The 16,693-nt window shown below is 40.5% G+C and overlaps 1 protein-coding gene across 1 annotated transcript; it reads left to right on the top strand.

The window, feature by feature from the left end:
* Positions 1–30: 30 nt before the first annotated feature.
* On the top strand, positions 31–10,663 carry acad8 (acyl-CoA dehydrogenase family, member 8). The gene is made up of 11 exons (XM_088345248.1): positions 31–194; positions 595–695; positions 1,412–1,581; positions 2,908–3,017; positions 4,285–4,361; positions 4,428–4,565; positions 4,649–4,784; positions 8,589–8,686; positions 9,533–9,685; positions 10,183–10,285; positions 10,354–10,663. Exons 1-11 carry the CDS (start codon positions 80–82, stop codon positions 10,407–10,409), a joined length of 1,257 nt encoding a protein of 418 aa, XP_088201374.1. The 5' UTR covers positions 31–79; the 3' UTR covers positions 10,410–10,663.
* Positions 10,664–16,693: the final 6,030 nt, after the last annotated feature.

The following is a 16,693-nucleotide window of genomic DNA, read 5'->3' as shown; positions in this document are numbered from 1 at the left end:
CCCGATTAGAACTACATATCCCAGCAGCACCCGCTGGAGCACTGTGCAATGACATAACGCCGTCGGCAAAAAAAAAATCATGGCGGCTGTTTCACGGGTAGTACTGTCCAGGTTGACAGGGAACATCTGCAGGAGCCGCTGTTTAATCGCCGGTAGAGGCGCCCCGAGACGGGGGATTGCTACGTGTATCGATCGTAAGTCCATGCAAAATATTACAATTTTTGTTGTGCTAGAGAAAAATTGTGATTTCACGTCACCCACACTTGCTTATGGAACTGTCATTGACCGAGATGCGTTTTAAATGCCAACTTCGTAACGTGCGTTTTTGTGTGTGGATTTTAAAACCACTAGGGTCGTAGGTGCACCATTTCCTGCTGTGTGTATTGGGCAAGTACAGCCTGGGGGCGCCCATCCTTTTCCAGGCTGTGCATCTCTTAAACGCATTGCTTTATTTACAAGAGACCCTTCCTCCCCTTCTCTCTGCAAAACAGAATAACATTTAGTCGATCTCTGGCAATATTTGACTGTATTTCACTATTAAAACATTAATGCAAAGGCTGTCCCTTAATTAGTATGTTGTCATTTTCCCCCAAGCTTCTCATGGCCTCACAGATGAACAGAAGGAGTTCCAGAAAGTGGCCTTTGACTTTGCAGCCAATGAAATGGCTCCACACATGGCAGAGTGGGACCAAAAGGTTGGTTAAAACACTTCCCTTATTAGATTAGGAAATAAGTTACTTTACAGCAGTGGTTCTCAAATAGACCTAGCAGAACTTTTTTTTTAAATTGCCCAAGAATAAAGTGCAATTGCTGTAGTGAAGGAGTTGTTCAAATTGAGCATCTGCGCTTTGCACATCGTACAGAGTACAAAGTGTAGTCAGTAGGTATAGCAAACCCTCAAGATACACCCATCCATCCATCCATCCATCCATTATCTGCACCGCTTATGCTCAGTAGGGTCGTGGGGGTGCTGGAGCCCATCCCAACCATCCTCGGGCTGTGGGCAGGGGACACCCTGAACCGGTTGCCAGCCAGTCGCAGGGCACACAGGGACAGACAATTCGCTCGCTCATTCACACCTAGGGACAATTTGGTCAATTTTTGGAATGTGGGAGGAAACCGGAGTGCACGGAAGAAACCCACGCAAGCACGGGGAGAACATGCAAACTCCACACAGGAGGTTCGACTTCATGACCTCAAAACTGTGCTGCCCTCAAGTTACATGAAACATTATTTAACAAAGATGAATAAACAGGGAATTGGGTGCACAACAGAAAATAATTGAGAACCACTGCTTTACAGTATCATCTGAACCAATTTAAATTACTCAGTTGCTAACCAAAACAGCCGCAAATTGTAAATGGTCTGATCTTTTTGAAGCTGGCTTACCTTTCTCTGCTTTCACCATAAGGAAGTGTTCCCGGTTGAGACCATGCGCAAGGCAGCCCAGCTGGGCTTCGGGGGAATCTACGTACAGCCAGACGTCGGAGGTTCTGGTCTCTCTCGCTTGGATACATCAATTATCTTTGAGGCCTTGTCTACTGGATGCGTCAGCACCACCGCCTACATCAGCATCCATAAGTAAATCACGATGCTTCACTGTAAACAGTGTATAATGTACTTTGCATGAGTTAGATTTGTAATTAAATTAGGAGCCCCGGGATATAACATTAATCCATTCTGTGGGATTGTAAAGTGAAATTGTTGTATGGTGGGGGATAGAAACCTATGAAAATTAGCAAATCTCTTTAAAACCCCAGGTAAAACATTACAATTGTATATAAAGTACATACTAAACATTAGCAAATACCGATTTATGTGATTTGGGTGTATATGATTAAATCATAATACATATAAAGGAAAAATGCAATTTGTTTTACCTTATGGTGTGAATGACTTGGGCTGGTACAGTGGAGTTAATGGGTGGATGCAGAAGTGAGGAGCTGACGGAAGATTTAAAAGATTAAAACTTCAACTTTCAAAGAAAAGGTTGTTGCTTTTATTGTTTCCATGTTAAAAATAAATTGTGGTAATCTTGGATTGGTTACAGTTAGTAATGTGCTTCTCAGTTCAAATCCATGAAGCGTGTGCCGAGTATTTTAGATGAGTGGTTCATGAAACGCGTGTCAAGTTGTGTGTTTATAACGTAAGCGGTGAGGTTTGATTCCACGTGACTAATTCAGATAATGATTCGCTAGGTTTGAGTGTAGTTCGAAATGAACAAAAAAAAAAATAATGTTGTGGATCCCCTTAACTTAGCCCGAGTCCAAAAACTTTGGAAAAAAACGTCTGAAATGGAATGGGTTAAATACATTTGAATAAGGTTTTTATTCGACCTCATTTCAAATGTTCACTTGTTGCATTAGCACAAAAATAGGCACGGACCAATCAGCCAGAGGCTTGGTCATGGGGCGTAAACATTCCATTAGCATGAATTATAACAGAGGAGCCCTCGGAGTCTTGTCGTCCTGTCTCCTGCAAACGATTGAAATTGACACAGACAGAGACCTGATTTCTTTAACTATGTGATTCGGCTAAATAAATCAATATGTGGACTATATGCGGCGCTCGGCTCAATAATTTCCCTGACTTTAGAACCTGATCCAACTGTAAAGAATTAGACATGACACGTGAAGTGTATTAGGAGTCAGATTGCAGTTTAGTAAATGTTGAAACCTTACATATTTCATATAATGAGGAAAAATACATTTTATTCCACATCTTAATGTAAAATTTTTCAAAGGTAGGTACACGATAACCCGGGGTCTAGTGTAATTTATTTTTCGGATAGAATAGTAGTAATGAGTAGAAGCTTAATAAATACTCACTAATGCTGAATGCCAAACTTTTGATGTATCAGACGTCCTAAAAATGCAGAGGCGCACCTAACATGACGTTTTCATGCAGCATGTGCGCCTGGATGATTGACAGCTTCGGCAGCGAGGAGCAAAGGGAAAAATTCTGTCCTCAACTTTGTTCCATGGAGAAGTTTGCCTCTTACTGCCTTACTGAACCAGGTCAGTTACTCCAAGTACAACCTCATACCTGTCAACCTCCACGGGTCCCATGCCCTTAGAAAATGTTTTATTTTCCCTTAAAAAATACAAAATAATCCTACACCATATTTTTTTTTCAAAACGTGCAGGTTCGTTATGTCATGTGTATAGTTCATTAACATTTTGTTGTGAGATACTCAGTTGCTCGACATGAATGAGGTTTATTATAAAAAAAAGTTCAAAAATTAAGCAGCTTGGACGTTCACTTTAGAAGGAAAAAATACATGCAAATATAATTGAGTGGAATAATACATTTTCTTATTCAAATTATTTATTCATTTTCCGCATTAAATTCTCATTCTCATCTCATTAGCTGCACCGCTTATCCTCAGTAGGGTTGCGGGGGTGCTGGAGCCCATCCCAGCAATCATCGGGCAGTGGGCAGGGGACACCCTGAACTGGTTGCCAGCCAATCGCAGGGCACACGGGGACAGACAACTCGCTCGCTCATTCACACCTAGGGACAATTTGGACCGGCCAATCCACCTGAAATGCATGTCTTTGGAATGTGGGAGGAAACCGGAGTGCCCAGAGGAAACCCACGCAAGCACGGGCAGAACATACAAACTCCGCACAGTAAGTCCGGTAGCTGGATTTGAACCCACACAGGAGGTTCCCAAGACCTTAGAACTGTGCCGCACACGCGCTAACCACTGCTCCACCGTGCTGCCCCCGCATTAAATTATTGTTGGTAATATACTGATTAAAGGGATAACCACAAACCTGTCTTTTTTCATTTTCTCCTTTTATACTTCCTTTTTTTCTCAACTTCTTCATACAATGACAATGATTCGTAATACAATGCATCAAAGCAAGTGAGCCGTTTGAGAGCCGGCTCTCTTTAATGAGTTGAGTCGAAAAAGCCGGTTCTCTAAAAAGAGACGGACTTCCTTTCACTACATAACTACCACATGAAATCCGAGGCGGCAGACGCATGCGCACACTAGCATCAAACCGCTCGCTTCGTTTGCAACGAAAAAACATGATACCGAGATAGAGGCTACCGCGGCGAACTCGTTTGACTTGATTGATTTGCCGTTTCGTGATAATCGGTGTATACCGGATGGTACCCATAATTGACAAATTGGGTTTTCTTGTACGTCGTACACGTCTTAAAATGCCTACTAAACGTACTTTGTACGGCAAAAACGTACAGGTTGGCAGGTATGCAACCTCTATATAACAACTCTCTAACCTCATCACTTGGCTATCTCCTCGTGAATTTCAGGCAGCGGCAGTGACGCCGCATCGCTCCTGACGCATGCCCAGCGCCACGGCGACCATTACGTCTTGAATGGTTCCAAGGTCAAACTTTGAGTAAGTTTCTGCATTAAGAAAGGAAATAAATTGGTGTTTTTGTTGTTGTTGCAGGCGTTCATCAGCGGAGGAGGCGATACCGACATTTACGTGGTCATGTGTCGCACAGGGGCAAAAGGTCCCAAAGGCATCTCGTGCCTCGTGGTGGAAAAGGATACACCGGGCCTCAGTTTCGGCAAGAAGGAACGCAAGGTGGACATTGTTTTTGTAGTGCAGCAGTTGACCACTAGATGTCAAAGTAGAGTCAAGTGTTGCTTATCCAATGTGCTTCACAGGTGGGGTGGAACTCACAGCCCACCAGGGCCGTCATTTTTGAGGACTGTGCCGTTCCTGCAGGCAACCTTTTGGGAGTTGAAGGCCAAGGCTTCACCATCGCTATGAAAGGACTAAACGGAGGCAGGATTAATATCTGTGAGCTTATACTCACTGTACAGTCTAAGGCAGGGGTCGGGAACCTATAGATCTTCTATTGAGTTTATAATAATAATAATAATAATAATAATTTCCTTGTATTGTCATTCTGTGTAACAATGTACACAGAACGAAATGTCGATTGCACCTGACCCGTTGTAGCGAGCCGATGCAGCCGCAGCCAACAGAGGGCGCCGCCGACCACTTTTTAAGTCTTAGGAATGACTCGGCCGGGGCGCGAACCACCGACCTCCCAGTCTCAAAGCGGGCGCCTTACCATCTAGGCTACTGAATATTGCTCGGAGATGAAATCATACACATGAATGAATGAATGAATATTTTATTCGAACATTAAATAAAAACGGAACAAAAACAACAACTCAACAACAAAATAATATTATATAATATGTTCGAAAAGGGGTCATCAGAAGCAAATGCTTATATTCCCTACCCCTTCATCTTCCCTATTAAACACACCAATTATATAACAACATTTGTAATACTATTATAATAACAGTTATGACGTAACAACAGCAATAATAACACAAAGTTAATCATAGTTCTAGACGCACTATTCCCAATCCCTCGTATCACTCATACCCGGTTTTCTTCATCTCTGTATTCCGCTTGTAATGTTTTTTTTTTTTATTTAAATTTGAACACGTGAATAGTTGGACATTGTTTGATCTCGTCTTGTAACTTGTTCCAAAGTTTGACTCCACACACAGACACACACATACTTTTCCTGGTTGTTCTCACCTTTGGGATTATGAATTTACTACAGCCCCTTAAGTTATAATTTCCCTCTTTCTGAATGAATAATTTATGGATGTTTTCTGGCACTGTTTTTGTTGACCTTAAATAGCAGTTGTGCAGTGAAAGATTTTACTAAATCATCTAATTTTAATAATTTGGACTGCAGGAATAAAATATTAGTATGATCTCGATAGCCTACCCTGTGTATAGTTCTAATTGCACGTTTTTGGAGGATGAAAAGGGGCTATAGTGAACTTTTGTAATTATTGCCCCAGTCTTCTGCACAATATGTTAAGTATGGCAGAACTACAGTGATAGAGTGATGACTAGAGACATGCAAGTCTCATTTATAGCATTCCAATTTTGATAAGCGCAGAAGTTACAGTCAAGCTGTCACCAACAGACCCCGTGTTGGCTGTATGTCGCTAAGTAATCATTTGAATGGAAGCTGATTAAACAATTTAGGTTCACTGTTGAGACGGTTTATGTAAAAACCCCCAGAAAAACTGTAAACAGCCAGAATTCCCAGCAAAGCACACAGTACAATTTGATTGGGTGAGTAGTAGCCTAGATGGTAGGGCGCCCGCTTTGAGACTGGGAGGTCGCTGGTTCGCGCCTCGGCCGAGTCATACCTAAGACTTATAACATTGGTAAAAATGGCGGCGCCCTCTGTTGGCTGCGGCTGCATCGGCTCGCTACAACGGGTCAGGTGTATCGACATTTCGTTCTTACAAAGAATGACAATACAAAGGAAATTATTATTATTATTATTATTATTATTAGTAAGGGTGGGTGGAGCTATGCACACGGCACACTTCTAGTCAAGTCATGTTTATTTTTATAGCCTTTAATCACAAGGAGTCTCAAAGGGCTGCACAGTCCACAGAATTTTTCAAACTACAGAATATTATTACGCCGTGCCCTGATCTAAAACCAATATGAGGGCAAGGAAAAACTCAAAAACCTCAGCATGAGGAAAATGAAGAAACCTTGAGAACTGCACATGAGGTAATCCCCCCTTCCAGGATGACCAGGCTGCAATAGATGTTGCGTTAAAAAACAATAACAATAAAATATAAAATAATTAAAGTATAACGTAATAACCAGGTTGCAATGGATTTAGCATTAACCTACAGTACATGATACGATTTCACGGGCTTGATATAATTGTACGACGGGCCGTCTGCACCGGAGACAGATACTTCAGTATCCTTGTTTATAGTATTTTGTGACATTTTTACAACAAGAACTTTGCTTGCACCTTGTTTTGAAACCATTATTTATATAAAAAAAAAAAAGAAAGTCATGATGAGCCTCAATGATCTTAGGTCTTTGCGGGATGGAGACAAGTTTAAAGTGATATATTTGTTGATAAGGGAGACAGGCTCTGGCATTATTCTTATTTTATGAATTTAATCAAATCATCCAACGGCACACAGTAAAATAAAATGTGCTGATTTTTGTTTGGAGATCGGGTTTGGTGATTTTGCTGAATTCAGAACGTTTTCTTATTTAATGACTGAGCGCTTTTAATGTAATAAACGTTTACTGTTCATATAAGTCACATTAAATGTTTAAATAAAGGAAAACAAATTAAAATACATTTGATTCGTCTGCATTAAATAACCTGATGTTTTAACAGGAGCGTGTAAGTTTTATTTTATTTGTTTATTTATTTTGCTTATTTATTTACTGTTGCAAAATCATTTTTATTATTGTACCATTTAAACGCTCTCCATACATGTTGCATTATTAAATAGTGCACCTTTTTTTTGTCATAATACAGTGTTCTTATGTTTTTCCTGACATTTCATACCTTTTTCTAGTAGTGTTATCTTATTCTCATAAAATCGTTATTATAATATTGTTTCAAGTCAAGTCATGTTTATTTGTATAGCCCTTAATCACAAAGAGTCTCAAAGGGCTGCACAGATCAAAGACTATTGCAAACTATTATTACAGACTATTATGGCATCATCCCCTCATCTAAAACCTACATGAGGGCAAATAATAAATGGTAAATGGTCTGCATTTATATAGCGCCTTTCAAGTCAATGAAGACTTCCCAAAGCGCTTTACAATGTGCTTCACACTTACCCATTCACACACACACTCACACACCAATAGCGGCCGTGCAGCCATGCAAGGCGCAAACCTGCTTATTGGGGGCATTAGGGATTCAGTGTCTTGCCCAAGTACACTTCATACACATCAACATAAAATATAGGTTATTCATATGCTATAGAATAGAAGTGTGTTTTAAGCCTAGATTTAAACATTTCCACTGAGGTTGCAGATCGAATCTCAGGGGGAAGAGCATTCCACAGCACCGGGGCCCGGATGGAGAACGCTCTTAAACCTGCGGATCTCTTCTTGGCTCTTGGGATCACTGAATTACAATTATTTTTTTCCCCTTATCAAAATGATTGTCTTGCAATATTTAATTCATGAATGCATTATTTTCTAAATGCCTTTTGAATGTTAAAGTGTTTAAATTACATCACAATGAGACTTTATTGTGGGGCAGCACGGTGGCGCAGTGGTTAAGCGCGTGTGCGGCACAGTTCTGAGGTCGTGGGAACCTCCTGAGTGGGTTCAAATCCAGCTCCTGGCCTTACTTTGCGGAGTTTGCATGTTCTCCCCGTGCTTGCGTGGGTTTCATTCGGGCACTCCCGTTTCCTCCCACATTCCAAAAAAAACATGCATTTCAGGTGAATTGGCCAGTCCAAATTGTCCCTAGGTGTGAATGAGCGAGCGAGTTGTCTGTCCCTGTGTGCCCTGCGATTGGCTGGCAACCAGTTCAGGGTGTCCCCTGCCCACTGCCCGATGATTGCTGGGATGGGCTCCAGCATCCCCGCGACCCTACTGAGGATAAGCGGTGCAGCTATTGAGATGAGATGAGAGACTTTATTGTATCGATGTTTCTTCATTTTACCCCTAGAATTGCTTTTTAAGAATATATGAAAAAAAGATAAACAGGCAGTCGATTCTTAGCTCAATAAAAGTGTTGAGGCTCTCAATATAAACGTCCATTGTACCTTTCGACAGCTTCGTGTTCTCTGGGCGCGGCCCACGCCTCTGTCCAGCTGGCTCGGAATCATCTGTTGGTGCGGAAGCAGTTTGGTGAGACACTCTCCAATAACCAGGTCAGTGACATTTATTGGAAACAGTTCATGATGCCACATGGGGTTGTGGGTATTATTTATTTAAATGAAGTCTGGCTTTTTCTCATAATTGTTACTTAAAGCCTCGATGTGTAATATTTGCCCACTAGATGGCACTTTGTTGCCGTTGTGAGTGAGTGCCAGTGTGTCTTCTGGATGCTGGACAATGGCAGCGACCTAAGTGGGGATTTCACTGAGTAATAGAAATATACAGGTCCCTTCTCAAGGTTTCTTCATTTTCCTCATGCTGAGGTTTTGAGTTTTTCCTTGCCTCATGTAGGTTTTAGATCAAGGGATGGTGTAATAAGTCTTTTTCTTATTCTAGTATCTTTGATTCGTCCGCCATTGTCATTCGCCTCTCACAGTTGAGCCTTACATGTGATGGTCAATGAGTCCAAAGAATCCAGCATCTTTGACTTTTCCCCCACTGTTTCCTTCTCTAGCCATTCATGTTCGCTGCTAGGCTCAGGTTATGGTCGCTAGAGTCACCTTCCGCAGTGGGTTATGCAAGCGAACGCCTCTAAGATGTGTGATTATGTTGACAAATTCTGTTTTCCTCTTACAATCTTTTACCTCTGCTAGCTGCTAAAGTCGGCCACTTACACCAACTCCGACGAATTTGTGCCATTTGCTCTTTTCAGCCGCTTCGGGTGTATCCAGCTCACCCTGTCTTTTCGGGGATTAACATTAGCTTTCTTGTCCTATCGCAGTTTTGCGAAGGGGTATCCAGTGTCTTCTTTGGATACACACCCTTGAGTTCCGTTCTAAACTACAACGACCTCTAGAGGTAAATTATTACCCACCATCACTTAACGCACCTCTGTGCAGTTTCTTCAGTTCAAGCTGGCAGAAATGGCCACGGATCTGGTGGCGTCTCGTCTTTTGGTGCGCGAGGCCGCGGTGGCGCTTCAGGAGAACAGAGCGGATGCCATGCAACTGTGCTCCATGGCCAAGCTCTTCGCCACGGACCACTGCTTCAACGTAAGTTTTAGTATAGTGCTGTGCATCAATATAAGTTGTTTATTGAGAGACAGTGTAGAAAATAAGTATTTGAACACCCTGCTGTTTTGCTATTTCTCCCATTTAGAAATCATGGAGGGGTCTAAAATTTTCACTGTGAGAGAGATAAACTAAAAAGAAAAATCCAGAAATCGCAATGCATGATCTTTAGGGATTTATTCTTGTGATACAGCTGCAAATATGTATTTTGAATAACTACAAAAATGAATGTTGATATTTGGTAAAGTAGCCTTTTTTTGGTATTACAGAGGTCATACGTTTCCTGTAGTCTTTCACCAGGTTTGCACACACTGCAGAAGGGATCTTGTTCCATTCCTCCACACAGTTCTTCTCTAGATCAGTCAGGTTTCTGGGCTGACGCTGAGAAACCCGGAGTTTGAGCTTGCAGGGTGTTCAAATACTTATTTTCTTCACTCTATGTGCTTCGGTTGATCATTTTTTCCATACTTGCCATTCAGATTTGCAACCAGGCTCTCCAGATGCACGGCGGTTACGGCTACTTAAAGGATTACGCCGTGCAACAGTTTGTGCGCGATATCCGCGTTCATCAGATTTTAGAAGGTCGGCAAGTGCTCCGCCATTGACCGCGTCATGTTCTCAGAGCTCCCTAACGTCCAGTTTCTTCACAGGAACCAACGAGGTCATGAGGATGATCATCTCCCGCAGTCTCCTGACAGAGTCCTGATACACGTCTCTAAACAGACTGCTGGTTTGTATTTTGTGTGAGAGTGTAAACTTGAAGGATAGTTACATACCAAGTACTTTGAAGAGGCCTTGAAAGTATTTAAGCGGGAGCTGGACAGTTGGACTGGAACTGTTAGATCAAAAATATACACTACCTAATGAAGGTTGGGGTCGCTTGCATATTTCCATTGTATGATGAAAGCAAAGTTTGTAGCATATATATATTTTTTTCACATAAAAATTATTTCTAACCTTCTCAATGTCTCGACTATACGTTCTCTCTCGCTCTCTCTCTCTCTCTCTCTCGTGTGCTCTCTCTCGTGTGCTCTCTAGCGCTCTCTCGCTCTATATCTATCTATATATATAATTTAAACAAGTAATGTCACTTTAAAGGAGGATAGTTGTTATTGCTTCTAAGCATTCCCCAAAATTTTACTCCAGTATATTCATCACATATTTTTATGCAAAGAAATAACTATATTAAAAGATATACAAATAGGTATAAACATTTTAAATGTAGGTCTGCGGAATACTAAAAATGAAATGTTTTTGCCCTTTTCTATGCATACCATTTGCAATCTGCTGTTTAATTTATGAATCTAGTAATTTTGGACAATGGGATGTTTTTTTTTTTAACTAAAAGCAACGACATTTTGGACAGTGTTTTTATTCTTTCAATAATTCTTAAATAAATTAGACAGGGACATTTGTAAAGGTGTGGTGCGTGCTTTAAAATCTTGAGGCTGCTATCACGACTTTGAGCCAGGAGATGGCAGCACAGTAACTCATGATTTGCAAGCATTTCTTAGACGTGTTGGAATAAACTTTTCTCTTTTTGGGGGTTTGTTCCACCCTGAATAGGTCTGATGTAAAGTGAGAAGAGCAATGGGAAATAAAGCATATGGGCTCTTTGAACTTAGGCATTTTTGCCACATACTTAATAGAGAAAATATTTGACTTTTAACCTCAAACTATGCACCCTACCTTTAAGATAAACACGCACAAATAAGCTAAGCTTTTTAAACCCTCTGGTCCAATTTCACTTATCAAAAATAGGACTTCAAAATTTACACTTTTTTATTACGTTTATTTCCTTGGCGAGTGATATGTTTGGGATGAGAGAATTGAAAAAAATAAAATGTTTACCTGAATTATAAATAATAACGCCGCTGATCTAAATATTTTTGGATGAGGAAGTAAAAGAAAATGTTGTTCAACTAAAAGTTACAGAGCAGAAATATATTTATATATTGTATGACAAGTCGAAAACTTACCTTGTGCAAAATCATAAACTTTAGCACGTACAATGGAAATATCTAACAGGCTAATTGTTATTAGATTAACGGTAGCTTTACGGATACTTTACTGCTCCTTACAGATAAGTTTTGGTATTACAATATAATGGTTTTTTTCATAAGATTTGACACCAATGATACTAAATAAATAGCATAAAAGAAAATATTTGACATCATTCAAATAAAAATATCTTTGCATAATTCTTTCTCATCTTTACCTGCACTTTTTGCAGTGTTGAGCTGTAAGGACCTAGGAAAAATACAATGAAATGCCCAGCAAAACAAAACTATTGAGTTAAACATTTTTATAATCCAGTTGTTTGCCAAATCCTTTGCAAACAACAAGAACGGGGGGGAATGTTGTGGGCTGGTTAATGTATATTACATATTTTATACAGCACTTTGAAACATTAAAATGTCTGAAAATAAGATTTTTTTTCTTAAATCTGTTGCCAAATTGAAATGATCTGCATTTGTATAGCGCTTTTCAAGTCAATGACTTCCCAAAGCGCTGTGTGCTTCACATTTCCCAATAGCGGCCGTGATCTGTGCAGCCATGTAAGGCGCTAACCTGCTTATTGGGGGTATTGGGGTTTCAGTGTCTTACCCAAGGACACTTCGACATGTAACACGGACAAGCCGGGATTCGAACTAGGATCCCTTAATCCTAAAACGATCGCTCTACCTCCTGAGCTACTGCCTTGTATTGCAGCAATGTAAGACGCTAACCTGCTTATTGGGGGTATTAGGGGTTCAGTGTCTTACCCAAGGACACTCTACCTCCTGAGCTACCATAACATCTGAAAATAAGATTTTTTTTCTTAAATCTGTTGCCAAATTGTGTAGTCCTGTTTGCAAAGAAGCGTGTTTAATTCAGTATTTATACATATTCTGTTCCATCTGAAATCCAAATTTATAAGTAAGATTAGAACAATGCCCTTATCGTTGAATCTTGTTCCTATTTCAACTGGATCTGGATTCAATGAAATAATTTTTGCCTATTACATTTAACATTCATTCTCTTACAATATTTTATTTTTGTAAAAAGTTCGCAAAATGAGCTTAATTACACAATATTTTGCTATATTTTCAACTTGTTAAAAAAAGGAGAATACTTGAATTAACACATTTATTATTTCACTAGGAAGCTAGAGTTCTTGTTGGTGATAGGAATGAGTGGAGAGGTGTTGTAAAAGGATAGTGGGATGTTTAGACACGTTCTAAGGGATGGGTAGGGCACCTATATGATACGGCAGGGGTAAACCAGCGAAAGCTGTCGGGCCCTGCTGTTGAAAAGAAGAGTGTGTTGTCGCCCTGACCCGAGTGACATGGCCGCTTTCTTGTGTCCTGTTTCATGTGGAGGGACGAAAGCATGACCAACTTTGGTGCCCAGGTGCTTAACTTGTTTGGGTGTTTGGGCATTTGGGTTGGCCATGGTCCAAATATTTTTGTGTGTTTTTTGCTTTTTCCCCTTTTATTTTCTTTGTTTTTGTATGTGTTGTTCTTACTGTCGGTCACCTCTCTTGAGGGATATGGCCAGGGTAGATAGATAGATAGTATTTCACTTACTGTTAAACTCACTCAAAAATATTTAGCACTAACAATTATGGTCAGTTTAGCTTTTTCTATTTTCTATTGCAATCAACCATTCGTGGCTCTTTACTGCCTCACATTGGAGAGTTTTGTTACTACAATAGAACTGTTTTTCAGATTTAAAAAAGGGGTGTCCAAACTCTTCAGCAAGCGGGTTAAATTTGGTAAGCTGAAAATGTGTGAGGGCCTGGTATTCTTTGAAGAGTCTTTAATAAATTATTCTCCCCCGTGAAAGGTTTGCAGTGCTTGGCGATCTGCGCTGCGACCTCATAGCTCGCCTTCGCAGCGTTTTCATTTGACACGCAGGGTCTCGTGAAAAAACGTTGCTGTACTGTTAAAACCGCTTCCAGTTGCTTCACCTTTTCACAGCGTTCGTTTCCAGTTAGCTTTTTGTAGTCAGCATGTTTCGCACGGCGGTGCCTCTTGATATTACAGACGCTCCCCTACTCACGACTATTCGACTTACGAAAAGCGGTAGATGCGACTGTTTTTTCGGTATATCGAAAAATAGTTTGTGGTTAGTCAGGTTTTGTATCATGTGCACCTTTTTCCAAGGACAGTACTGTAGTGCTTATCTCCGCTGCTACCTACGTGTGGAGCTGTGAGAGGTCACCCAGCATCCACCCCGAAGAAGAAATTCGCTTCCTCTTCCTAATTTGTGTGTAAACATTCTATACTGTAACTCCTGCGCGCTAAGAAATTTGACATATTTATTGTTTAATAGCCCGTGCAGCCATTCAATGATTCGTGTAAAGTGTAAAGAAGAGGCGAGCCGTTTTATTTGAAATGAAAGTGGACATTGGAAGCCTGATGTTGTTGAGAAAATGGTTGGATAACTTTTTTTTTTTAACTCTTGAAGCGCATCTTCCAAAAGTAAGTTAAACTTAACTTCATTTATCTTTATAAAGGATGTTATTTTATTAAATGTTTATTTTTTTAGTACAAAACATTACAGGGTTACTTATACAAGCCTTAAGCCTACTTATATAAACCTTAAACATACATTCCATACAAAATATAGAAACTTATGAACAAATTCAACTTACAAACGATTGTCCGTAAGTAGGGCAGCGTCTGTATATTCTTCAAAAACAGCCACAGTGTCTTTGCAAATTAGGCGAATGTAGTTGTTTCAGATTTCCGTGAAAAAATACTAATTTCCAGGAAGAGGCGGCCTTCACAGTCGACTTTCCTTTTTTTTTTTTTTTTTTAATTTACAGTGGTAACTGGTTCCCCGGGGCGGACGTTGGACATTACTGAACTAAATAACAAAATGTTAATCTGTTGCTATATTGTCTAGTCCCGTTAACACAACAGCTTCATTCTAGATATAAATATGATCTATTAAAACACACAAAAAACATACTTTTGTATTGAGTTAAATCTTGTACCTATTCCAAATGGATCATGATCAAGTCGGAGAAAACAACAAATTTACATTTTTTAAAATTATTCTTTAATTGGAAAACAACTACCGACTTTTCAAACTGTATTTCAAATGCGATATGTATATATATATAACTACTTGCCATTTGTAAATAACAGCATATGTACATTGAATTTTGATGTAGTACAGTATAAACTTCTACACAACCAGCAGGGCTAATTATGGGATGGCCCCAGTTCCTTGTACACAAAATGTCCGTCCTACACCATCAACTTTACATTTTGCTTACATTCCGTCTATCATTACTGGCAACACATACAATTCTTCATGACTTTTATAGAAAAACCTGAATTTCTTTTGATTTTTTTTTTGTTTACTTTTGTTCTTCATAAGACCTTCTCCTCTTCATCTTCTTTTCCGTTTCTGAGAAACATCGACAACAGGGGTCTCAAACTCAATTTATCTCGGGACCACCGGAGCTAAGGGTCTGGGTGAAGTTGAGCCAGATCAGGTTGTATACAAAAAAGTTCAGATAAAAACAATCCTCTCTGTTTAAGTATCGTTCCATGGACAAAGTTAGATCTAAAAAAAAAAAGAAAATGAGCTGATAGTTATCAGACTGATAACATCCTAATAATGACTTCACAGTTTTTGGCCCGATACTAAAAATGTACCCGATACTTAGTCACCTGATGCTGCACAAAAATATTCAATCAACTTCCAAGACTTGTGAGAAAGATTCCAAACATTTATGTCTAATGATTTTTTCTCCTCTCTATCACTTTGTCATGTGCGCAAGGGATGGGAGAGCTTAATATCAGTCGCATGGCTCAGCATGTGTAGAGGCTATTGTGATTGTAAGGGTTTCTGAATTTTAGTCAGTACAGTACATTGCGTTTTGTTTTAGGAATATTTCTGTTGCACCCACATGTGTATGCTAACGCCAATTTAGCTAATACTGATTGCTGCGCTAGTGTATTACTGTTGAGAGCAGTGAGAAACAGTCTGCTAACGAGTGTCTAATCCACGGCACAATGTGTTCCTTTCTGTACTAGACATTTCCCCGCTGATTTTCTCAAAATGTAAAAAATGAACAGGAGTAAGTTAATTTGTAAAGCTGTCAGAGCCTGCGGCCTCAAATCCCTTGCGGCTCGTACCAAATTGTACAGTAATTGGCCGGTATCTTGCTGCTATGTAAAGAAAAAAACGGAGTCTCCGTAATTTTCATTCTTACTTGTGATGTTTAGCAATCGTTTTCAGTTGAACAATAGAATATTACAACATCACAGCTGTACCACTTATCCTAGGATCGCAGGGGGGCTGGAGCCCATCCCAGCCATCTCCGGGCAGTGGGCAGGGGACACGCTGAACTGGTTGCCAGCCAATCGCAGGGCACACGGGGACAGACAACTCACCAGCTCATTCACACCTAGGGACAATTTGGACCGGCCAATTAACCTGAAATGCATGTTTTTGGAATGTGGGAGGAAACTGGAGTGCCCGGAAGAAACCCACACAAGCACAGGGAGAACATACAAACTCCGCACAGGAAGGCTGGTAGCTGGATTTGAACCCAAACAGGAGGTTCCCATGACCTCAGAACTGTGCCGCACACGCGCTAACCACTGCGCCGCCGTGCGGGACTTGAACTATCATTATCAAATGGGCCCCAGGCGACAGGAAATCTCTGTGTAATATTTGGTCTTATTCGGTCGTTTCAGTTACAGGAGAAAAAATATAGCGAAAATAGCTATTTTCCGGCAGCACTGCGACTGGGTGGTCAGCGCGTCCGCGGCACAGTTCTGAGGTCATGGGAACCTCCTGTGTGGGTTCAAATCCAGCTACCGGCTGGGATTAAACTTTCTTGTGCGGAGTTTGCATGTTCTCCCCGTGCTTGCGTGGGTTTCCCCCGGGCACTCCAGTTTCCTCTCACATTCCAAAAACATGCATTTCAGGTGGATTTGCCGGTCCAAATTGTCCCTAGGTGTGAATGAGCGAGTGACTTGTCTG

Source organism: Urocampus carinirostris, chromosome 10 (genome assembly GCF_059441175.1).
Source record: "Urocampus carinirostris isolate Australia breed hairy pipefish chromosome 10, RoL_Ucar_1.0, whole genome shotgun sequence".
Lineage (NCBI taxonomy): Eukaryota > Metazoa > Chordata > Actinopteri > Syngnathiformes > Syngnathidae > Urocampus > Urocampus carinirostris.
This window is presented reverse-complemented; position numbering and strand designations above follow the sequence as displayed.